The following is a 25,209-nucleotide window of genomic DNA, read 5'->3' as shown; positions in this document are numbered from 1 at the left end:
ACTTGCATCTAGTCTCTTTAAAGACCGTTTGTAAATTAAAATTTCTTTTCCCTCTTATCATGTGACCTTTGTTAGCATTATGTTGACCTCTAGCTATGATGCTATTTCTATGATTTTAATTGTTATAATGCAGATATTTTGAACTGGTTTGTGTCAACATCTCCTAACCAAGCCTAGCCTAACAAGCAAAAACTGCCCCCTTTTTTTTTGTCTGTCCGTTTCCCTCATTGTAATCCAGCAGAAAATTGCTTAAGCAGGTCACAGAATGTGGTTTAATGAGGGATCGATGCCGATTAGTTAAATTAAGCTCCTGTCTGGATTTCTCTGAGTGCCACCCTCCATTGTCCCGTTACGTCACTGTGTGCTCTTTAAGATCAGGATTAGCTGCAATGTAACCCCAACTCAAACGTCTCAAATAAATCATCTCTCTCTTCTGTGCAGATGTGTCGTCGTCCTGTTGAACCCCAAAACCAACCGACAGCAGCACATCATCAACACCACCAGGTGAGAACATGAACCGGGAATAACAGTGTGGAAGATTGCAGACTAATGCTGTACTCTCACACATCTTTTCAAAGAATACACACAAAAAGTTTTTTTCACTCCTAGTTAGTGGTCGTGTGAAGCCATTTATGGTAAAACAACTGAGTTTGCTATTTTCAAATCATAATGACCCTGATCAAAGGTTTATGATCAAGAGGAATGGGACACTTTACCTTTAGATTATATACAGAACTTTCTCCACAACTACCACAAAAGACTCCAAGCTGCCATAGATGTTTAAGGGGGCACTACACAGAATGGGGGTAACCGTTTAATCAATTATAAATCATAATTTTTCATTATGATTTATAAAGAGCAAACTCAGATGTTTCACACAACCACTAACTATGAGTGAAAAAAATCTTTTTGTATTATCTTTCATATTCTTTGAAATACTACTACTAAATACTTATAGAACTGACGATGCTAACCAGGAAGCTAATTTTAGCTTATGCTACACATGCTAATATTAGCAACAAGTGCTGGTTTTCACTTCTAAAACTGAACAATTTGCTGTGAAAAAACATCCATATGGACCTGATTTCGGCTTGACTTTACATGCGTGTGATAAATATGTTTACAGTCCGACAGCGCGTTGTATAACAAGTTGCCGTCTGTATCTGTGAAGCTTAGCAAGAGATCGAGAGGTGAGGAAAGCATTTCTGGGATACGCACAACCTTAGGGGGAGCGGTGCTCCAGCCACTGGAGAAGATGCAATAGATTATTCAAAGTTGTGCGAGTGGGTCATAGCCACTGGGCAAGGATTGCGCTTCTGTATGGTCCTTGTGGTGGGGAGCTGATATTGCTGTAATACCACCCCCTGGTGGCCAGGGGCGGCTCCAAGAGACACTTGGTAGCCCTGATTCTAATGGGACTTCAAACGTCCCAAGAACGGCTTAAAAGCCTCTAAAGAGTTTTTCTTTTTCTAAAAATCACTATGACCCATGTGGCAATGCTGGGGTAGGTGAAATATTTTTAACCACGCTAGTTTTTGTTTATTAGCCCAAAATTTGGAAGCATTTTCAGTACAGTGACTGGCTCCAGAGCCTGTCAATGAAGCTCTGGAGCTCTGTGGAGGCTCCGCCCACTCCTTGAGTGCGGGGCTTCCCGCCTTTTTGCCCTGTAAAGGAACAGGCTGCGTAGGAGGAGATAGAGCGGCCATTAAATTTCACACAGGACTCGGGACCTTTTTCAATGAATGGGGCTGAATGAGACCAACTCATCTTTATATATTATAGCTATGGTCAAAACACAGTCCCAGATATGTTTTTAATGACAGAACAACATTGTAACATGGTAAAAAGCTCTGAAAAGTCGATTTTGCATCCCTCTTTAACAAAAGTTCAGTTATCCATAAATAGCTCCTGTATTTGCTGATCAAAATAAATAACAAAAAGGCTAAAAACAAGGCAAGATTTTGAATTGGTTTTGACATATATGATAAAAGTTATGCTCTCTTCTACGACGCTGAAGAATGGGTCAATACAGTGAGTCTTAACACCAGCTAATTATGCAAATACAACAAAACCAAGTGGCTCTGGTTTGTCTCCCTCCACAGAAAAACCATCACCGCGCTGTCGTTCTCCCCCGATGGGAAATACCTGGTCACTGGAGAGGTATGTCATTTTTTTTTTTTAGCTTTTATTATTTCTAATCTATTGCTCTGTGCTGTTGCATTTGTCTGGGAACAGAGAAGCTTTCAATAATGTCCACACTGCCCTCGGTTTATCCCCCATCAGTGGACCTTGTTTTCTGGATTATGTGAGATTAGCGGCTTTCGAAACCACAGCTTCATTACGGGCTGCAAATTCCAGAGGCGGGAATTATCCAAACATTTTTTTTTTATTTTTTTTTACAATTTATTGGATGTAGACTTCTTGGAACAATGCATAGTGCAGTTATGCCCTTATGCAAGACACTTCATCAAGTATATGGTTAAAGAGGTTGTGGACAATTGGCAGGTTCCAGGATATTTTAATTTGGCCCCGCATGACATTTTGGGAGGCTGATGAATTGAAAAATGACGTTTAAGTGCTTGAAATACACAAAGCATCTGTGGTAAATCCTTGCTTGAGTTTGAGCCACTGCCCCAGAGTTCGACCCCCAGTTTATTGATGAGAAATCAGCCCATTACTTGTCTAAAGATTTGTCCCGTGCTGTACATTGATTCAGTTTGCAGTAACCCCATTATGTAAGCCAACTAAAGCACTGCGCTGTACTGTAGTGTACTGTAGTGTACTGTAGTGTACTGTAGTGTACTGTAGTGTACTGTAGTGTACTGTACTGCCATCACCAAGTCCTGTTCAGCTGCAGAGTTTCAATATAACTTTGTGTCTAAATCCTCCGCAGCCAATTAAAGCCGATTAAAGCCGCCTCTGTGAACGTGGATGAATGGTTGCCATGGCGCCGGGGACCAAAGTTTGAAGGAGTAAAATAATGTGACAATTGTGCACTGATGTGACGCTGATTCAAAGGAGACATTTCCTACATTCATAATTGCATCCCTGATTAAATGTACGGTGATTAGGGCTGCACGACGTGAGAGAGAGTTCTATTCGAGGACTGTCTTGAATGTCGGTTTATGTAACGTGTGACGTAGCGTTGTTGATCGCCATGGTAACGCAGGACAGTCAGCACCGTGCTGGCTCTGTGCCATTAAAGAAGTAATAAAGGCAGGATAGATGAGCAGTTAAAAGGGCTGGGACAAAATATCGGATCGACTCGCAATATTTTATGCTGCAATACCATATATACCATGTACCATGTATCGGTACTTTATCAAATATCGCAATACTTGTGTTTGGAGGCTTTTTTATCACACACTCCTTTTGTTTTCCAGTAACAGTTACACAGCACTTTGTTACGTTTTGTGTTACGCACGAACACTTCATTAAATGTCAAATGGCATTTGGTGTACAAACTTTTACATTTTAAGGCAAACATGTTACTTATAACAATTACTTACTGTATTGCTATATGTATCGGATCGGCCCTTGAGTATCGTGATAGGGATCGTGACAAAGGTGTATCGTCCCAGCCCAAGCTCTTAATAACTTTGTGATTTTAATCCAGGTACAGTTTGACATTATTTGCATCAGAAACATTATCCAATATTTTTGTGACAAGACTCACGAAAAACAATTGCCACAACAATAATAAAGGCCCTATACCTGTTTTTTTTTAATGCAAACAATGAAAGAGGAAGCCACAAAATTAAAATTATCTGTGGTCCAAACTCATCTCTAACTTTCCTAACATGTAGCCTCCCAATTCTTCACACGGATGAGTTTATAGGCACATTTCACAGGTAGGGCTTTTCCACCAAGGTGTTGGTTCTGGGCTGGTTCAGAGCTGGTTCAGAGCTGGTTCTGGTGCCGGATTGGTTCCATACTGACTTGGTTTTCCACCAAAATGAGAGCTGTGCCTATTGTCATAGCAACGCTTTGGGAAGTCAACATAAAACATGGATAGTAACATCTTACTACAGCCACTTCTGGTTATAAAATACAGAAAAATAAGTTTATGTTTCTGTCACAGCAGCCGTTAACATTTTGATTTCTTCTTTCTAACTCTTGTTTTAGCTAAAGAGCATAAAGCAAAACATCAGTTTCCTCCACAGAGACTGTTTTGGCTTCTCCAGGAAGTTATAAGCACAAACTAACTAATATTGATTGTTTGTTGGAGGAGAGAGCCACGCCCCCAGCTGCCGACATCACTGGTGCTCGTTTCTTGGTCCAGCTTTTAATTTGTTCCCAGCCGGCACCAGATTTTGGAACCAAAAGCCAGCGTTTTTTCTGTGGAAAATGAAAGAACCGGTTCTGAAACTGGAACTGGCCCAGAACCAGCACCGGCACCAGCTTGGTGGAAAAGGGCTAAGGGTAATTTTTAAGTATGTGCTTTATTTGCTATTGCCTGACCAGCATGTTTTTGGAGGTGGGGGGAACCGTAGCACCTGCCTTCAGTGCTCCTCTGATCCTCTGAAATGATGCACTGCCCTGTTTCAGAGCATGGTGTCCTGCACTGGTCAGCACCTCCGCCTTCCCTTTCAGGATCACTTTCACAGAAATGCTATAATTGCTCCTCAACCTTTTGGAGCCGCGGGGGAGTTCGTGACCCCCGCCCGGGTCTTACCGTGAAAAATAGGAACATTAGCCTACATAATTCTTAAAAAACAAAGAAAAAAACAAATGGTTGAAATAAAATTCATCAAACTACGATCAAATAATGGCACTCTGGTGAAATAGCAAACACATGCTACAATAAAACATTAGATAATATGCTAATGAAAATACGTATATTTTACCTAAATGATCTGGCGACCCCCCCAAAATTTGTCTCGCGACCCCCTTGGGGGTCCCGAGCCCCAGCTTGAGAACCACAGCTCTAGGGCGCAATGTTTTTCCCACAAATGTCTGAGTTTACAATGTACTAAAGGAGGACAAAGCAAATTTCGTTACATCACGAGAAAAAAATATCAGGTATAGCGCCTTTAATGCAATAATTTACCAAACCATTTTAAAGACCGTATGCTCCATTACAGATATGAAAAGTCCAAAATTCATAGTAAAATTGATCTAAATTCGGAAAATCCTGACTAAAAGGGAATTTTTATAGGATGGGCTTGCAATATCTGAGTGAAATAGTCGACGTACAGTAGAAACAACAGATGTTTATCCTCACTCCTCCCTGTTGAACTGGACCCATCTAACCAGTGCAGAATCGAGATGTGAATATAGATTTTTACACTATTGACAATCATAGAGAGTTCTGGGTATCTCTTCTTAGAATTCTTAACCCCCTCCACAATATTCTACAGAGATTTGATCAATACCTTTTTTCATTACCCATTACCACTTGGTCTCCTCTGTTCCTTCCCTCAGAGCGGACACTTACCTGCCGTGAGGCTGTGGGATGTGGCAGAGCAGCGGCAGGTGGCCGAGCTGCAGAGTCACAAATATGGCGTCTCCTGCGTGGCCTTCTCCCCGAACGGCAAATACGTGGTCAGCGTGGGGAACCAACACGACATGCTGGTCAACGTGTGGGCCTGGAAGGTCTGTATCACGGTTACATTATCACCCACAGTACGGATATCACTGTATTTCATCACATTTCTCCTGTGTTTTACAGAAAGATGTGGTGGTCGCTGCTAACAAAGTGTCCAGCAAAGTGACGGGCGTGTCTTTCTCTGAAGACAACTCCTACTTTATTACCGTGGGAAACCGACACATCAAATTCTGGTATTTGGATCACTGTAAAACCAATAAGGTAAAAGTATATACAGTTTAACCTAATAAGAGTTCAGGATCGATGTTTGCCATTATGGAGCGTACAGTCATCTCAGGCAGCATCTTCAAACTGTATTTTCTCAGGATTGATACAGTAAAATGTGTTGAGATTAGTGGAGATGATGAGGAATAATCATCCATCTCTAAAGGGATTATTATTAGCCCTTTCCAAAGTAATCAGTATTACAGATAGTCACCATTGATGCATTTTTAACTCGAACTTTCTCAGGACTTCCACCATAAACTTGGTTGAAATCCATTAAATTTCATTTTTTAAATCTATTTTCTTCATTTTGAACGTCTTATTCGAGTAAAAAAGAAACAGCTTTATTCATGTGGGAGAAGCTCCATGAAGCAGTTGACGTTGATTAAAGGGACTATACAGAGTTAAAAAATGTAAAAACTCCTCCCCCTACATGTTCCAACAATGTCCTAATGTGTAGAATGAGCCCAGACCTGTTCACCACATCTGCCTCTAAAATCTTGCACTGTCACTCAAAAGGTTTTACTTCGAGTCCGAAGTGCCGTCATGCACGAGCTTAATATAGAAGGTGCAGTTACACCTTTGACCTGAGGTGGCAGTAGTGAGTATAAAATGGCTAACTTTCATCTAGTCCCTTTAAATGTGATTATAATAAACATTATAGATAGAAAATTTGACTAAATTAATCTTTGATTTAGTCGACTAAATTCACATGCAGTTTTAGTCGTATGTGAATTTAGTAGAGCTGTGTTCATTAAAGTGAAATTGAATGGAATCATTTGACTAAACCTTGACCAAAACTAAATTACATTTTAGACTAAAAACTAGATTAAAATAAACACCTTATATGCAGGCGCTTGTCATATAATTAGAATATCATGAAAAAGTGCATTTATTTCTCTTATTCAATTTAAAATGTGAAACTAATTTATGATATACATTGGTCCCTCGCTATAACACGGCCTCGCTGTATCACGAATTTATTTTTAGTACAATTTTGCATGATTTTTTTTACAGCGTATGAACGCCATACGCGCATTGTGTTCTGCGTCCTGATTGGCTAGTCGCAGAGTGAGCCTCCTCTCGCTGCAGAGAGGATCTCTGTGGGCCGTCAATACATCAGCGCACGACGTGGTCACAGCAGCACAGTCCGGGCATCAGCAGGTCCGACTCCGCGTTTACTGTCTCTTCCGCGAAAATATACACCGCTAGCATTTGGCGCTCACCTGAGCTAATAGGGCGTAAAGGCATAAGGGAGAACCCGTGTGAACTAGTGAGAAAAGTGTGTAAAGTGTGTGGTAAGGGTTTTTACAGCCTTTAAACATATATAATAGCTGTAAAAAATCAAGCTGTCTACTTCGCTGATTTCATTTATTGCGGTTATTTTTAGAACGTAACGAGGGACCACTGTAGACTCATTACATGAAAAGTGACATATGTCAAGCCTTTAATATTATAATTTTGATGATTATGGCTTACAGTCCATTTTTTACAAGCTGTGAGCCATAATAATCGAATGATAACAAACAAAGGGTTGACACTGTGCATGTAATGAGTCTATCATATATTAGTTTCACAGTTTAAAGGGACAATACAGAGTTAGAAAATGTTAAAATTATGTTTTTTTCCCTCTCCCTACATGTTCCAGCCATGTCCTAATGTTTAGAATGAGCTCAGACCTGTTCACCACAACTGCCTCTAAAATCCTGCACTGTCACTCAAAGACGTGTTACTTCGGGTCTGAAGTGCCGTCATGCACGAGCTTAATATAGAAGGTGCAGTTACATGTATGACCTGAGGTGTCAGTAGTGAGTATAAAATGGCCAACTTGCATCTAACCCCTTTAAGTTGAATAACAGAAGTGAATGCACTTTTTCATGATATTCTAATTATATGATGAGCACCTGTTACCATTCAATATTTACAATATTTAAAGCTCCCAAAAAGCCTTTTGTACAATCCCAAGCTATATTATTAAAGTACGTGAAAGTTGTTACTAATGTTGGAGCCTGAATTGCAATATTTATTTTCTTGTAATATGGATATTGTCTTTACTGTCGCTGTGACCCTGCGCCATCTGTTGTTCATCTTCATCTTTTATTCTTTCTGTAACTCTCTCTCTCTGTATTTTGTACTTTGATTTCATAAGCGCTACATAAAAAGCACACATTTTAGCCTGTTGTTGGTTAATTGGAGTAGCGTTACCCTCAGGCAACACCTGTTACCATGGAAACATTTAGTTAAATTAGCCAGATCCCCCCACGGACAAATGGCACAGAAATAGGTCATTTTTGTATTGTTCTCCTCCTCTTTTTACATTATGCATAAGGCTGACACGGTTTCAAAGGCCTCTCACTGTTTGATCTATATTACACTGTCTTGTATTGCGCTTTACCAGCTTGGGTTGACAAGTTTCAAGTCCATGCGCTTGATTTTAACATAAGAAGGTTGTACAAAGTAAGCAAACTGTAATATGTTCCCTTTTGTTGGTTGCCCCGTGCAGTCTGGTGCCCCCGTCCCGCTGCTGGGGCGCTCGGGGCTGCTGGGAGACCTCCGGAACAACTTCTTCTGCGCCGTGGCGTGCGGCCGTGGCTCCAAATCTGACTCCGCCTTCTGCATCACCTCCTCCGGGCTCCTGTGTGAGCTCAACCACAGGAGGATGCTCGACAAGTGGGTGGACCTGCGGGTGAGTTTTTGCACAAACCCAGCGAGCACACACATTCACTGGAGTTTGGATGTGCTGAGGGATTTTTGGGTCAAAGGCTTCATTAGACCAGACAGCTACGACTGAAAGGGGGGAGAGACATTGAGGTTATTCGATGTAGCGGATAAACTGAGTGAGAGTATTTTCAAAAATGTGTTGGAAGAAAATGCCGTCTTATCTTGAATGGCTTATGCTGTAATTTATGCTGACTTTAAGGTTTGGGCTGCCTTGAAATACGAGCGCCAATGGAACAAGCATTTATTCGCTTACAATTGGAGAAATTCACTTGTACACTTAAAGGCACTCTGTATTTCTTTTTTTTATTTAGCCTATATTTAACCAGGTTTATATGGTCACCCATGTATGGTCACGTTTGAAAACAGTTAAGGGGAAAACAATTTGGAGAAAGATCTGAACTTTCTCTAATTATTCAAAAACTGCTTTAACAAATGCAGAAATATGAATATAGTTTTCTGCTAAATAAAAATACAAAGACATGGAGAGGAGCAAAGTGGTTCAACAGCCCATAAATACATAAATATCGGAGAATGCTAACTTGATGCTTCATATTAGCATCGGGCTAATGCTAATAGTTGGCTAGCGCTAGCTACGACTGCCGTTTTTTCACTTCTGCTGAACAATCTGCTGTGACAAAATATCCATATGGGCCCGATTTACACTTGATGTTATGTATGTGTTATAAATAAGTTCATATTCTACCAGAAAATGGCTAAAAGAGTGGACAAATAAGATTCTGTTTTCCCCCTCGGCGAAGCCACGCCCCCTTAAATGGAGCTGAATACGTGAAAGCAGTGTAACCCAAGTCAGTCTGCACATTAGGCACAACATACTGCAGGGTGTCATTAGAACAGATAGATAAAAAAGAGGGCAGCCTTCCAAGAAGCGCCTTGTAAATAAAAACGTACCAATGAGAAAGTCGACGAGCCTGAAGTCCAACCCAGTTCACTTCAGAGTATAACAAACAGTGGTGAGTAAGAGGCCGACAGTTGGTTATGAAGTGCAGAGCCCCATGATACACACTGTCCAACAACCCAAAACACTGTACAGGAGCATTCATATACAACACGTCGCCATAGTCAATATCAGGCTTCCACCAACCTCTTCTTTACAGTAACCGAAAAGCAAGATATATTTCTCTAATAAAACCCAAGTAACATTTTGCACTATGCTGTTGCCATCAGAGCAAAACCTATTGACCAGCTCGACACAGGAAATGCTGTTACTGCAGTGTTTAATCAAAGAATGGATTTAGATGAGGACCTGTTAATCTCAGATTCTGCCGACTTTAGTCACATCTCCATGGAGACAAGCTGGAGACGTAAACACTCTCAGTAAAGTTACAGTCATGTCTCAGGAGAGCTGAGCCGCCCATGTTTGTTTTTTTACATTCATGAAGAAGTTTTCAATGATGGAAATATCTGTCATTAAATAAATGCTTGTGTTTCAATTTTTTTATTGGGTATAATTCTACACGGTGTGGCTTTGAGATGAGAAAAAAACACCTGAAATGAGGCAATAAATTTCAATAATTCAAGCGTTTTTAAGCCATTTTTGTATAAAAGAAATGTAATGCTTTTAATAGGCAAGGCAAGTTTATTTGTAGAGCACAATTCATGCACAGGGCAATTCAAAGTTCTTCACAGCTGCATAAAATTAAAAGAAAGCAGATAAAATCAATAAAATATCAACATAAATATATATATATATATATTACAGTAAAAGGCAAGAGTGCAGATAAAATATGCATGGGTAAAAAGAACTGTTTTCAGCCTGGATTTGAACATAATCAGAGTTGAGGCCTGTCTCACATCCTCATCAAGACTGTTCCAGATTTTAGCTGCATGAACCTGAAACGCAGCCTCACTGTGTTTAGTCCTGACTCTGGGAACCAACGGGAGACCCCTCCCTGAAGTTCTTTTTTTTTTTCTTTTAAATGCACAAATATTTTTAATGCTACAAGCGCAAAAAGCTGTGTATTTTATAATAATAACAATGCATTGGTTTTATATTGTGCTTTTCTGGACACTCAAAGACTCTTTACATTGCACTATTCGTTCACTCCTTACAAGTTGCTATTGTAGCCACAGCTGCCCTGGGGTAGACTGACAGAAGCGAGGCAACCTGTCTGCACATTCGCTAGGCTTCCTGGTGTTCCCAAAACGGTCTCCCATCCACGTCCTGCCAGGCCCTTCCCTGCTTAGCTTCCAAGGTCTGAGGGGATTGGGCAGAGCAAAGGCGGTGTGGCCACATGGCGGTAATTTATTCCTTTAATATCTGAAAACATTTAATCAGACAGAGGAAAGGGAAAGTTTGATAGTCAAAAGCAATTTAGATACAGTATAACAAGCAGCTTTTTTTGGAGACTTAATTTTTTTCGTTTTGACAAATGTTTGCAGTATAAATACTTGCCATTATGTCATTATTCCCCAAGATATTTTGAGTTAAATTCAGTTTGAAACCAATTAAATGCTTTTCATGGCATTTAGGAATTAATTTTTGCATAATGAATTACTTTTTAAAATAGATTTTAAGTGATTAGCTCGCACGACCAGCCAGCTGCTCCTAAAAGCTGGAGTTTCTTCTCACCCCAAATCATTTCTCCCACATGTTTTGAATTTCTGTCTTCTTCTCTCGCAGACCGGCACGGCTCAGTCTCTGTGTGTCTCCGAGGACTTGGTTTTCTGCGGCTGCGCTGACGGGACAGTCCGAGCGTTCGGCACCTTCGACCTGAGCTTCATCTGCACCCTGCCCCGCCCCCACCCTCTCGGCTCCGTCAGCCCCGCGCCCGACCACAGCAGGTGACTCGGCACAGCCTCCCTCCCCTGGCACGCGCCGCCGCCTGCGCCTCCTCCGGCGTTGGCAGCGGCGATAATTAGCTGAGCCTTGAGCTTATGTGAGCTGTGCTTGTGTCTCCGTAGCCAAGTGTTCAGCTCTAAAATGGACGCCAAATACCCGGACGCCCTCGCTGTGGCGTTCGACCCGGTCAGGCGCTGGGTCACCTGCGTGTATAACGACCACAGCCTGTATGTGTGGGACGTGACGGACCTCAACAGAGTGGGGAAGGTTCACTCAGCGCTTTACCACGGCGCCTGTGTCTGGGACCTGGAGGTAAAAACAATGAGGAGGATGTGTTTTTTTTTTCTCAGCAGTTTATTATATTTATCCTCTTCATTTGACGTCATTTATCAGAGCCACGGGAGCAATCTGCAAGGTCTTAGTGAGATAACTGCTTCAGCTGTTGTTGAAGTTAAAGAGTGTTGCGTCTGGCACATTCCCATTGTGTCAGAGGTCAGTTTAGATGGCATTGGACGTCTTTGTTCAAAAGGAAAACGAGAAAAGAATAATGAGGAAGAAAACGCAACAAAGAAAGCGATGGAAAAAGTGTCAATAAACCAATGACAACATGGCAACAATGCAAGGAAAAGGATCCATTTAGATCAGTTTTGGAGGTCTTACATTGGAATATAGGCTGTGTAAACCTTTAGATTTAGGTAAAGCTAAACTTAAGGGATATTTCAGGATTTTTGACATAGGGCCTCATTTCTTAGTTATCCAGAGTGTTGCTGATTTCAGGAGACATTTTTTGTGTGTAATTCATGCAGTTCTTATATTTGAAGAGTTTCGTGGCGCTAGGCTTGTGCTAGGCTAGCGCATTTCTATGGTATCAGCTAGCCTGCATTAAAAACAGACTGACCCGCTCCACAGTGCACCTGAGGCAAATCACTAACCATATAAATGTCTGTGTCCATAGAATATTTTTTGGAATATAACTGACCTTGCATCACATGAATGATCGCATTTTGAGGGACTATTTTCTAGCAGATCACTCCGCCGCTGCGTAGCTTATACAACCACGAAGCTGATGCTGCTCAAATACAAGTTGTTTTAAATGCAAAATGGTCCAAATTATTCTATCGACACAAACATTTATATGGTTAGTCTGGCGTTATAAGTGATTTGCCTCAGGTGCACTGTGGAGCGGGTCAGACTGTTTTTAATGCAGGCTAGCTGATATCGTAGAAATGCGCTAGCCTTGCACTAGCCTAGCGCCACGAAACTCTTCAAACATAAGAACTGCTTGAATTACAAAAAAAAATATCTCCAGAAATCAGCAACACTGGATAACTAGGAAATGAGGTCCTATGTCAAAAATCCTGAAATATCCCTTTAAGGACACTGAATCCTGGTCCATAGCATTAAAAAGAAAAAGTAAATAATGGTTAAAAAAAGTTACATCATACATTATTTACACATACAGGCAGCAATCTTGATATAAACCTGACCAAGCTTTTTCCATGGGCAGACCAAAGCGTGTATAATACAGTCTGATGAAGGACTCTAGACATAAATGCATAGATACAATGCCTTATACCAGCTGCACAAGATCTTATTCCACAATTGACAAACATCTCACTGGCACAGCTGTGCCTTGGTACTTTCAATGTTATTCTCATTTATATGGCACCGTCAGAGCCTGCATGCTCTTCTTGTAGCTGTGCCGAAGGTGCGCTGCATACAGAGGCGAGCAAAAACTTTTAAACAATACTGTTTTGACATTGGTGGAGCACATTTGATTCTAGCCAATACTTTAGCCTGCACATACAGTTTACACCTCTGCCTGAACAAGTGTATCGTTCGAGAGATCACTTGAGAAGTATAGGGACAGTGCATTTTAATGAACGGTTGCACATGTGCACTGTAAATATGCCAGATTATAGCAGTGATGCTAGTTTCCATCCATTACAATTTACAAAATGTAGCAACAAATCACTACAAATACAATAACAACTAAAAGTGTTCACAGGCCAGGTGTTCCTTTAGCCACTGTTTAAAGTCTCTCTTGCTGATAGAGGAAGACTATTCCAGTACTTGGTGCCTTTGACAGAGAGCACAGTCTGTCCAGAGGAGGCCTGTGTGGAACCTCAGTCTCCTCAAGCTGATGCCCTGGTGCCCATCCCACTCACAGACTTTGTCTTAATAAGATCCTGCAATGGAGGCGGGGCAAGTCCATGCAATACTTTGTACAGTGCAGTGTGTACAATGTACAGTATGACCTAATTAGGTGTTCTGTTTGGAAACTTTGAAGCAGTGTTTAATACTTTTATAGTTAAAAAACTAGAAATGTGACAAAGTGCTCTCTGATTTCTGTAATAAGTCATCTTGAGGGTCAGAGGTTCTATGCTAGAGGGACAGCTATCAAACATCTACATTTTTCTCATATCTTGCAGCCCTACCTCCCAGTTAGAGAGTCCTAAGAAAGGATTGGTTCACAATTTGAGAAACCAAAACGTTTAATCTAACTTTCTGAATATCATGAAATATAATACTATCCCTTCTTTCTTGTCTGCCGATCTTGCTTTGTGGATCATGAAGCACATCCTGTCTACATTTACTTACTTAATGTATTTGTGTGCTGTTCCCAGACGTTTCCAGATGTCCAAAGTCCTCTGGGTCTGCCTTCCGGATCCTTCCTCACCTGTTCGTCCGACAACACCATCAGAATGTGGGCCCTGGATTCTCCTCAGACTCCAAACCCCCTCAGCGCTGTGAGTGTGACGACGTAGCTCTATCTCTAGTCCTCTTTCTGCTCCGTGTCATCAATTCTGTCCATTTTTACTTCAGGACCTGTTGAACATGCTGCACGTCGATGGGAACTCGTCTTCTTTGGTGGATTTAGAATGTTCCAACAATGCAGATAAGAGTGTAGAGGGGCACCCGGCGGAGACCAGGGCGGGCATTCGGACCATCTCTATCAGCCCCGATGGCAAACACCTGGCGTCGGGAGACCGCAACGGCATTCTGAGGTAGACATGTCTTGAACTTTATCTGTGCTTTTATTTGTGGTACAGGACTGATGGGCGAGTGAAGCCTTGTAACACTTCAAAGCTTTGCTGACAAAAAGTCTCGAATCATCAGAGCTACTTCATTCTGTTTGAACACTGACACCTTGTGGGAAAACTTTATTATTGCGGCTTCTCCTATGCATGAGTGGAGCACCAACACAATCATGAGTGCAATACAAGTTTCAAACAGGCATGTTGCATTTTGATTATTTGCACATCTGATATTGATGATCAATCATAGACCAAAAAAGCAGGTTTGTTTTCTTGTAGTTCTGGTTCTGGTCTACGAAGCGCTACTACTCAAAGGCAGGACAATGCATCTTTTTACTTCAGACAGAGCCAATTTAGCTAGGCTAACTATTTGCTCTAGATTGCGCTCCTTACTCTTCCCACAGCCAGGAGCAGCAAAACTAGCAAAACTAGCACCATATGACACCGGTTAAGTCAGAAAAATGGGGGAAATGTAGCACATTTAGTTTTCACTTATGGTTTACCGCGCCAAAGTATAGACCAGGAAATATCCATGGTTTAGCGGGGCGGTGCTTAAAGCTATCAAGGGGACCCACTGAAACGCCCTGAGCTAATGAGCTGCTTTGATACACAGGCCCCTTCCGAAACGAGCAGATTGGTAAGAGGTCTTACGCCAAACCGGATGTGCGTCAGCGTCCGCCATGACAAGATGCTTCTGAATTGGGCTGTCAGTTAGCAAAAGGAGCCTCGATGCTAACTATCATAGCCACTTTAGCATAGGGACCTCTGGTGCTAACTAACTGGTGATTAGGAGCTATGTGCCATCCTATAAGCCACTGCGCCAAATCCCCCCACCCCCTTCCGCCCCACCCTCGAGTGATTCATGCGCAACCACTGTTGATTGACAGGTGCACATTTAATAATAAAAATAATAATAATAATAATAATTTAAAAAAGAAAAGATTCTGGACAAGCCAAACTTTATAAAAGTGACATAATACATGTTGCCGTCACCAGAGCACAGTCACATGTCAGTTTGTTAAAGAGTCGCCTCAGTAAACGGCTTAAATGAAGGCAGTTTGTGCTTTTGTTTTCATTTAGTTGAAACTTTAGCCACATGGCTAATTTGCTACTGTAGCTTTATGAAATAGCTGTTGAAATAAAATAACACTAAAGGGCTCATTTGGACACTTTGTTTGGACACTATGTTGTTGGACACTATACAGTAGGGGGCAACATGCACTTTTGTTTGGCCTGCACTCCACCAATAACTTTTTTTTTGTGATCAATTTTTTATTTATTTAAGTGTTACATTGCATTGGCATTTTGAACTTTTTTTGCATGCGTTACACTTTCATTTTATACCCTTTTTGTTACCCACATCCCCATTTCCCTTATGATGGGTAGAGAAACTCAAAATTGCGTAAAAAGCAGTCCCCAAAAATGAAAAAATAGATAAATAAATAAATAATAAAAAATAAAATGAAATAAAACAGAAAATAAAACAAAAAATAAAACCCTAAACACCGATAACTTTAAAGAAGAAGAAAAGCAGCTGTTGGTGATGTCACTTCCCCTTCCCCTGAGTAAGGACGGTCGGATTGTGCAAAACAGCTCTGAAGCTCTAGTTCACTAACTGCATAGAGATCTAACAGTTGACCCCATGAAAGTTTAAGGAATAGTTGTTTGTGTTAGTGCTTAGACGCTATAATTTGATGGTTTCGGACGCAGCCACTGAACCACAACTCGCAGAGTGAAGCGCTTTTTGAGGCAATTGACACACTTAATTTGTTTTAAGGCAAGTATATTTTTCCATAGAGTTCATGACTTGAGCAAGATGGAGGAGATTCTCAAAGTGGAGGCCCATGACGCTGAGATCCTCTGTTTGGAGTACAGCAAACCAGACACAGGTCCGTATTACTGTGATATGAAGCAACATGAACAGTGTTAGTTAAAAGGCCAAATTCAGCCATAGAATTCCTACTTCCCATACACTTTACTTGGCAAATGTTATATCATATTATCTCAACCTATTTACACCAGTAGACCATTTTATGTGGCGTAGATACACATTTGTTGTGTTACTAAAAGACTATAATAGCAGAATGTGTTTGTTTTTTTGGTCAGGTCTGAAGTTCCTGGCCACAGCGAGCAGAGACCGTCTCATCCATGTGCTGGACGCAGACAGAGACTACAGCCTGGTGCAGACTCTGGACGAACACTCCTCCTCCATCACAGCCGTCAGATTCACTGGTGAGCGATATTTCTCTGCAAAAAAAAAAAAAAAAAAAGAAGAAATATCCGGGGCAGATTGCGAAGTGGCTGGAATGAAAATCAGCACCTCAAAATCTAAGTCCATGCCTCAAGGGGAGCGGTTCAAGTATCTCTGGGTCTAGTTGACAAATGAGGGGCGGATGGCTCGGTGCAGTGTCTGTCGTGATTCGGCTTTTGTATCGGCCTGTTGGGGTGAATTTGGAAAGTCGAAAGGCAAATCTCTCGAGCTACTGGTCAATTCTAGGTTTTCCATCAATTTGAAATTTCCAAACCCTGAACTGATCAACGTTGACTAGTCGATTTACTATTGACTTTAGTAAATATCACTTGTTTAGCTGAGTTGTTCGAAAGTTAAAACAACTTCTGTATCTTTTCTAATGGACGAGTTTATACATGGATGTACCTTTTCAACATTCTTCCAGCTTATATTTGAACAAAACCTAATCATATTGTTTTTCCTGTTATTGTCTGCTACTTCAAACAATTTATCAACAAGCTTTAGTGTTTACTTCTAGAATAAAAAGAAGGGGGCCTAATATAGCTCCCTGGGGAACACCACACCTGCCGATTTTATATTGAGATTTACTAATTAATATTCATCAATTCCTTTTCTTTTAGCCAATGACGACAAAGTGAGAGTGATCAGTTGTGGAGCGGACAAGAGCGTCTACTTCCGCACTGCACACAAGGTAAGAAGACCCACAAACGTAACAGATTCGGAATAAACATGCACCATTTCTTTGCTTTGGCTTTATAAAACCGGTTTCATAACCAATCCCCGCAAATCGCTGAACTCTGCAGTCTCACTCTTTGTTGCTTTTGGGTCACTGGGGCAGGTTTTTTGTTCCTCTACAGTTGCGTAACGTTATGAAAGTGAGATCAGGTCAGCGATTTGATTCAGGGCGGAAAGTGTTGGGCCTGTAAACAAAAGCCTTTCAGTTTATCCGATGTAGGTCTAGTCCTTATAAATTATACCATTTTGTGTTAATGATTGAGTTAAGTTCATCATTTTTTTGTTGGGTATTCAACTCATTTTGATAACTTTTTTATAATTTTTTGTCACATTTTTGTAATTTTTTTGTACATTTTTTATCACATTTTTGTACATTTTTTGTAATTTTTTGTCACATTTTTGGTAATTTTTTCGTCGATTTTTTAATCAATTTTTTATCATTTTTTGTCACATTTTTGTCATTTTTTTGTCCATTTTTGATGACATTTTTGCCACTTTTTCATACATTTTTCGTCACTTTTTGTCAATGTTTTCTCGCTTTTTTGTCACATTTCCATCATTGTTTTCGTCTCAGTTTTGTTGCTATTTTCACAGCTTTTTCCCAGAAGCTTTTGGACTGGGGTAAATCCAAACTGGAGAAAATGTGCTCGGTTCAGGTGGGAGTTAAGGGTTTAATTGAGCAATAGCATTGACAACTTTATTAAGTTGTCAATGTACTGGATTAGTGACGCTTTGCTCATTAACCACTTCTCTATCATGGAAAACTCCTGTACAAGTACATGAGCATTAGCATATTTTTCAACTTAAAGGGACTATACAGAGTTTACAAATGTTAAAATTGAGTATTTTCCTCCCCCTACATGTTCCAACAATGTCCTAATGTGTAGAATGAGCTCAGTTCTGTTCACCACAACTGCCTCGAAAAGTGCCGTCATGCACGAGCTTAATATAGAAGGTGCAGTTACACACATGACCTGAGGTGGCAGTAGTGAGTATAAAATGGCTTACTTGTGTCTAGCCCCTTTAAAGAATGAAACAAAAGTAGGAGCAACAAAGCCAGAGCCAGTCGTGCTTCCCTAATAACATTGAAATGTGGGTCTAATTTCCCTACAGGGAGTGCAAATGAAATGTTCCCTCCCCCTGTTTTCTCAGACTGATAGAGGCACTGAGTTTCGGCGTTCCCATCACTCGGTGCAGAAGAGCACGCTGTACGACATGAGCGTGGACCCGACCTCCAGATACGCCGCCGTGGGCTGTCAGGACCGCTGCATCAGGTCGGTACAAAGTCAAGACATCATTTTATATACAGGATCCGTCAAAAGTAAGGAAATACTATTTATGGGATTATGTAGGAAACAAAAAAGGGTGAAATAACTCGAATTTTGTTTTTATATTTTAAATTCTTCAAAATGGCCTCCACTATTCTTGGTTTAACCTCTACCCTTCGCTTTAACCGAGCGCATTTTCTCCTGTTCAGCTTTATCCAAATCTAAAAGGTTACAGCCTAATAGACCAGTGCAGCGCCTCACTTGAAAGCTAAGCCAACAAACGGATCTAAGTTTTTTTCCTCATGTTGGCCTCACTTTTCATCATATTTTTGTCGCTTTTTTGTCTCCCGTTTTGTTGCCTTTTCATACATTTTCTGTCGCCTTGCTTTTCTGCTGTGGTAGCCTGGGAGCACCCATGCTGCTGTGTGTGCTCGAATCATTTCAAACTTCACAGCAGCCTGGGCACCATGGCCAAAATCTTCACATGGATTTGGGACCAACCACAGAACGAGGAGGGATGGCAAGACAAGGACGCGCTATTCGATATACGGAAGCCTGTAGCTTGTTTACGGATAAAAAATATACGTTTATATACGGCTCCAACATGACAGCAGCAGACGCGACGCCATCTTTCGATCAAGCTTTAGACCTAAATAGTTTAGCTCGAAGGTTTACAGCAGGTAGGTCATCCATTAACGGATACGGTGATACGATTGGCTACGGCTACGGCTACGGCTATGGACGATCGTAAACCACACCTCTAGTATCAGAAAATGAATTGGTGGTCCCCAGACTGAATATAACATGTGATATTTTGTCTGACGATAGCCAGGCTACTGTTGTGGTGTGTTTTTTGTCACTTTTTCATCACTTTTTTGTCGTCTGTTTTGTTGCATTTTTGTCACTTGTTTGTTGCGTTTTTGTTGCTTTTTCATACTTTTTTCACCCGCCTGTTTTGATGCGTTTTTGTCAGTTGTTTTGTTGCTTTTTTTCACTCTTGATGCTTTTTTTTGCTGTGTTTTCATCCTCATTTCTGTCTCATTTTCGTCACTATTTTAATGCTTTTTTTCAAGAAGCTTTTTGATTTGATGGAGAAAATGTGCTCAGTTCAGGTGGGGGGCAGTGTTAATTTTGACAACATATTTTATTTTAGTTTTAGTCTTAGTCTTTTGACTAAAATGTAATTTAATTTTAGTCGAGATTTAGTCTCAAAAAACGTTTCAATTTTAGTCTAGTTTTAGTCGACTCAAATTGCATGTCTATTTAGTCTACTAAATTTAAGACTAATTTAGTCGACTTTGATTTGATAATATTCATTATAATCATGTTTAATCTTGTTCCTCTGCTTCATGGAGCTGCTCCACATGAACAAAGCTCAGAGCTGATCCTTTGGCAGAGAATTTACATGATCTGAGGCTCTTTCAGACGGTCAATACAAGTTTGGATGATTTTAGTCTCTCCTTTTCATTTTTATTTAGTCTTATTTTAGTCGACTAAAATATCTGGACATTTTAGTCATAGTTTTAGTCTCATGAAAAACTTTTTGTTTAGTTTTAGTCCAATTTTAGTCGTCAAAAATATCACTTTGACTACAATTAAGACTAAATATTTTAGTCGACGAAATTAACACTGGTGGGGGGTAAGAGTTAAAGTGTCAGTGAAAACATTTTCTGGTGAATACATCATGAAGCTCATGGAGTGGTACAGGTAATGAGTTGATTTTTACCTTTTTTTTGTTTTAAACATAATTCCATATGTGTTCATTCATAAATGAATGCCTTCAGTGTGAATCTACAATGTTAATAGTCTTGAATAAAATAAAAGAACTCTTGGTAAGCATTTACCTAACGGCAAGTGTGTCTATTTTATAATGGTGCAAAAAGCTGAGGCACTGAAAAACGTAGAAATAGTTGATTAAAAAGCCTTTGTTTTACACGGCTAACTGGATTAAAAAGCCAACGTGTTTTGCCTCACAGGCTTTCCTCAGGGCAAGCTTTATTTTAGATTATTTCACTCAGTATTTGACTTTCCCAGTGTAAGGAGGTCCTTGGTGTGAACATTAAGATTAACTTTCACGACATAATTTGCCCACGTCCTCTTTGTCCCGTGCGCAGACTGTTCCACATCAGCAGCGGCAAACAGAAGAAGCTCTACAAAGGCTCCTTGAGTGAAGATGGCAGTCTGCTGAAGGTGAGGTGATTCACAGCCAAACTCTGACCGTTCAGTTCGAAAACAAAACAAGCTCGTGATTGTTTTATGTCCTGCAAGGTTCAAATAGATCCATCTGGTCGGTACGTGGCCACCAGCTGCTCTGATAAAAACATCAGCATCGTTGACTTCTCCTCGGGGGAGTGCGTGGCGACCGTGTTCGGGCACTCGGGTGAGCGAAACAACCCACCGTGAAAATGCATTGGTTTGAAATGTGAGGATCTGTAGCTTTAGTTCTGTTTTCTTACAGAGATCGTCACCGGGATCAAGTTCACGAATGATTGCAAGCATCTCATTTCTGTCTCCGGGGACAGGTGAGCATTTCACTGTGCAAGGTTATAGGCAGGGCTGAACGTTGATCTTGCTTCCCACCCCTATATTTAAATATGTAAGAGCAGACTATGTAGGTGAGCCATAGAGACAATGACAAAAATGAAAATCTCAATATTCTTGGGGACTGTCTCGATAATGATGATGAAACAGTTTTTTTTGCAAACCATCTGAAATTGGCTAATATGGTTAGATTACTAACCTAACTTTACTAACCTAACTTAAGGATCTTATTTTCCATTTTTTTTCCCCTATTTTCCCCCCTTTTAATTTTTTTATTAAATTTTTTCCAAATATTCCCCCTGATTTTTTTCTTAATTATTTTTTTTTTTCAATATTTTTTCACCCCTTTTTCAATTCTTTTTTTGTCAATTTTGTAATTTTTTTTCTCATTTTTTCCTATTTCAGATTTTTTTTTCCCCATTTTTTTGTATATTTTCTCATATTTTCCCCCTTTTTTTTTTTTTTCTTCCCATGTTTCCCATTTTTCCCCCAATTTTTATCCCCTTTTCATTTTTTTCTTAAGTTTTCCCAATTTTTTGCACATTTACTTCCCCATTCTTTTTTTTTTTTTTTTTTTTTTTCAAAATGTAAACTAGATATTGTAAATTTGCACATCGTCCAACATAATATATATTGCCCACCTCTACTATAGAGTTGTACAATCATATGAATCAAATCTTTGAACCGTATTGAAACAATATACAAAAAGAGAAATTTACTGACTTTAAAATGCAACTTCAATGCAACTATTTGTTGGTGACTACAGGTTTGATAAAGAAACACCCAACAGACAATGTTTTTAAAGACTTTATAAACCAAGCTTATAATAAATATTCGAGATTGTCCAAACCTACTCACATTCAAGATAAACCCTTTTAATTTAAACAGTTTAAGTCACACAGATTATCAAATGCTTAAATGCTTAAATGCTGTAAATGTATTAAGCCATGAACTTGATTTGTCCTGATATTAAAAAAAAAACGGTGTTATTTCTACTTGTGCTTTCCCTGAAGAAACAATACGCCGATATAGTATTTAATTCCACAGCTCCTGTATAATTTATCTCCCAGTTCTCCTTAAACAGCCTTAAATTCAAACGCTCCATTGTGAGGAAATCACAAAGGCACCGGCAGCTTATTTGAATCCACCTCGTTCCCAGACGCAGGAAATGAGTGCGGAGACGCGATTGCCGACAGTTTCCTTCGCAGTCAGAGCGAAATGGGAATATGAATTTTTAATGTCCGAATGCTTTTATCCGCAGCTGTATCTTTGTGTGGAGGCTGGCACCTGAGCTCACACTGAACATGAGAGAGCGGCTCTGTCAGCTCAGAGAGGAGCCCGGCGCCCCCCTGCACCGGGACAACGGCACCAGGTGACCATGAACGTCTCATTTGTTAAGGGAAAGACATCTCTGCTCAAATAAAAGAAAAAAGAAAAAATGAAAATAGACTTTTTGAGCTTTCCGTGCCGCGGTCTTAGTGTTATTCATTCATCAAAGATCCACACTGCCAGACCAGAAAAAGATGCTGCCACCTGGGTTTACCTGTTCTGATCAGCCCTTTCAGTCTTTTGGATGAAAATACTTTAAGTTTTGGTCACATTTTAGTCATTTCTAAATGTGATAGTTTTAGCCCCGTTTCAGTCAGACGGAAACTAAAAGATTTTAGTCAGTTTAAGGCTGAAACAACTAATCGATAATGGAAATAGTCGACAACTATTTTAGTAATCAATTAATCGTTTAATAAACACTGAAATAGAGCAAAAATGACTTGAAAACTGTATTTTTTGTGTTTTGTACATGTTTTGAAAATTTCAGAAATATCTGTCTTTGTCTCATCCAATCAGAAGCAGAATAAGTGCTAAGAGTCTCCAACAAACGTTCACTTTAAGTTTACTCCATCAACATGTCCTCAGGCGGTGCCTCTTTAGCGTCATGTGATAATTTTTTAAAAGAAAATACAAATTTCATGCACCATTCACAGCCAAACGATTAATCGATTACCAAATAATGGTTAGTTGCAGCCAGTTTTATTATAAAAAGTAATCATTAATTTAGATAAGTTTTGGAAATTGCGATAAATAGTAATTATCTCTTTGCTTTATATAGGTTTTGACAAACAGAATAAACCACAATAGGCGCTGGCAGAAGTGTCATTGTGAACAGGACTTTTCCCCAAAGGGTCCCGCTCTCCTCGTCCTCTCATCACCGCACCGGGCATATGCTGATAGCGGGGAGAGAAAGAGAACGAGAAAGAGCCGTGCAGCACGAGGACCCGCATCATAGGCATCATGCGAGTCCACGCTGGGGGTCACATGTGGTGGTTTTGTTCTCCTGCTCCACGCTCTGTTTGCGAATGGTCTGACCAACCACTTTCTCCCATTTTCGTCTAGTCTCATTGACGTAAACTCATTAACGTCTCGTCATGTTTTAGTTCCCAAAGACCTATTCTCAGCTCGTTATCGTCATTAAAAAAACCTGGTTCTGATCCGGGGTTGCCGCGGTTAAAATCAGGTCTCGGTCCAGCAACACTCTGTGCCCAAAGAATGAGATGAGCTGAACATCCCCAATAACCAGATTATTCCGTCAGTGGATTTCTTCTTCCCTGATGGCACATGGGGCATATTCCATCATGAAAATGCCAGGACTCAGGAGACATCATTCTAACACATGTATTGGCCACCACAGAATCCAGACCTTAACCCCATTGAGAATCTCTGAGATGTGCTTGAGAAGGCTTTGCACAGTGGTCACACTCTCATTCATTTTTCACCAAGATCTTGTATTGATGATGGGAAATGCTGAATCTTTTGACATGGCAGAAGCTCATTGAAACAATGCCAGGTTGAAGGTGAAGGTGCCAATCCAGCGTTACATGCATGAGTCCCATGTGTGTTCACTAACATGCACTGTCCCGACCAAATAAACAAAGGCCGTGTTAGCTTTTTTTTTTTTAAGGTCCATTATTTTATCTTTTACAGCTACTTTCACATTGTTAGTTTTTGTAGTATAACTTAATACAATGTATATGTTGAATATACTCTGATACAAATGCAGTTATGTGCGACTAAGGAGGAGCCGTGGCAGCTTTTTAAAGTCGCAATATGTGAATTACTGCATTTTAAATTGTGAAAGTCGCTGAGACTTCTCTGAGCTGTTGCTGGAACATGTTTCCAGCTCTCACAGCCCCTCAAACATCCCTGTGTATGTAGGGAAATTCAATTTACTCTACCACAAGAAAATTAATTGAGTGTAACTTCTTTATTTTTTTTACTGAATCACACTCACTTGTAATTATGTTTGGTACCAAAAAGCCGCACTAACTTTAATTTGTTTCATGTTTTCAGGAGAGAGGTGTTCAGCGCTCTGCCTCTGGGGGGCCTCTCCTCTGAAAGTGACCGCGATCCTGAAGGCAACGCCATAGAAGAAGAGCACACTGTAACGTCCACAGACAGTAGCCCCGAGGACGACGATGAGGAGGAGGAGGAGGAGGAGGGCACAGGTCGACACTTTATTTTGTTTTTGTTCCTTTTTATTCAAGTCGAGGTGAATCACATTTAACAATCTTCCATATTAACAAGAAATAGTTTGATAAAAGATAAAAAATTGGGCTGGGGAAAAAAGTGTCTCACTGATTTGAACGGCCCCCAGCTTCAGTCCTGTTCTCACCGTGCCTGTTTTTGAAATCTCCGTTGCCCGCTGCATCTCTCTATTTTCATGTAAATGTTGTGACTGACATTTGAATGCTCTGAAGGCTTTGGGTAATTATTTTATTGTTGGTTAAAAAAATGTCTCTCTCTATCTGCAGGTGGCTCGGATGAAGGACAGGACCGGGAGGAGCGCACAAAGGTATCAAAAAGACTGACAAACACGGCTTTATTTTCCCTTTTTTTTGGGGAGAGAGCTGTGATTTGAGCTGGTGTGAATGAGAAAGTAAGAAACCGGCTTGTAAAGGGAGCGGGATGGGAGCGCTTCACCTGGTCCAACATGTAGAAACAATAATGTAAACTACTGGCTTTGATTAGGATATAGTACAAACACAATA

General features: G+C 40.4%; 1 protein-coding gene across 1 annotated transcript in view; it reads left to right on the top strand.

Annotated features, from left to right (window-relative positions):
* LOC306975376 (mitogen-activated protein kinase-binding protein 1-like) overlaps window positions 1–25,209 on the top strand; it is a gene marked incomplete at both ends in the record, with an annotated part of 42,944 nt that overhangs the window by 2,663 nt on the left and 15,072 nt on the right. Inside the window, 19 exons of the mRNA XM_079572887.1 lie at window positions 442–504; window positions 2,103–2,160; window positions 5,425–5,595; window positions 5,672–5,809; window positions 8,316–8,498; window positions 11,175–11,335; window positions 11,456–11,645; window positions 13,961–14,083; window positions 14,160–14,341; window positions 16,169–16,260; window positions 16,478–16,603; window positions 17,243–17,313; window positions 18,510–18,631; window positions 20,740–20,815; window positions 20,894–21,005; window positions 21,084–21,147; window positions 22,428–22,538; window positions 24,512–24,666; window positions 24,973–25,013. Of these exons, the coding sequence (XP_079429013.1) occupies window positions 442–504; window positions 2,103–2,160; window positions 5,425–5,595; window positions 5,672–5,809; window positions 8,316–8,498; window positions 11,175–11,335; window positions 11,456–11,645; window positions 13,961–14,083; window positions 14,160–14,341; window positions 16,169–16,260; window positions 16,478–16,603; window positions 17,243–17,313; window positions 18,510–18,631; window positions 20,740–20,815; window positions 20,894–21,005; window positions 21,084–21,147; window positions 22,428–22,538; window positions 24,512–24,666; window positions 24,973–25,013 (2,239 nt within the window). The remainder of the gene's footprint in view (window positions 1–441; window positions 505–2,102; window positions 2,161–5,424; window positions 5,596–5,671; window positions 5,810–8,315; window positions 8,499–11,174; window positions 11,336–11,455; window positions 11,646–13,960; window positions 14,084–14,159; window positions 14,342–16,168; window positions 16,261–16,477; window positions 16,604–17,242; window positions 17,314–18,509; window positions 18,632–20,739; window positions 20,816–20,893; window positions 21,006–21,083; window positions 21,148–22,427; window positions 22,539–24,511; window positions 24,667–24,972; window positions 25,014–25,209) is intronic.

This window comes from Gobius niger, assembly GCF_951799975.1.
Source record: "Gobius niger genome assembly, chromosome: 15".
Taxonomy (NCBI): domain Eukaryota; kingdom Metazoa; phylum Chordata; class Actinopteri; order Gobiiformes; family Gobiidae; genus Gobius; species Gobius niger.
Note: the sequence above shows the minus strand (reverse complement) of the source record. Positions and strands in the feature narration are given on the sequence as shown.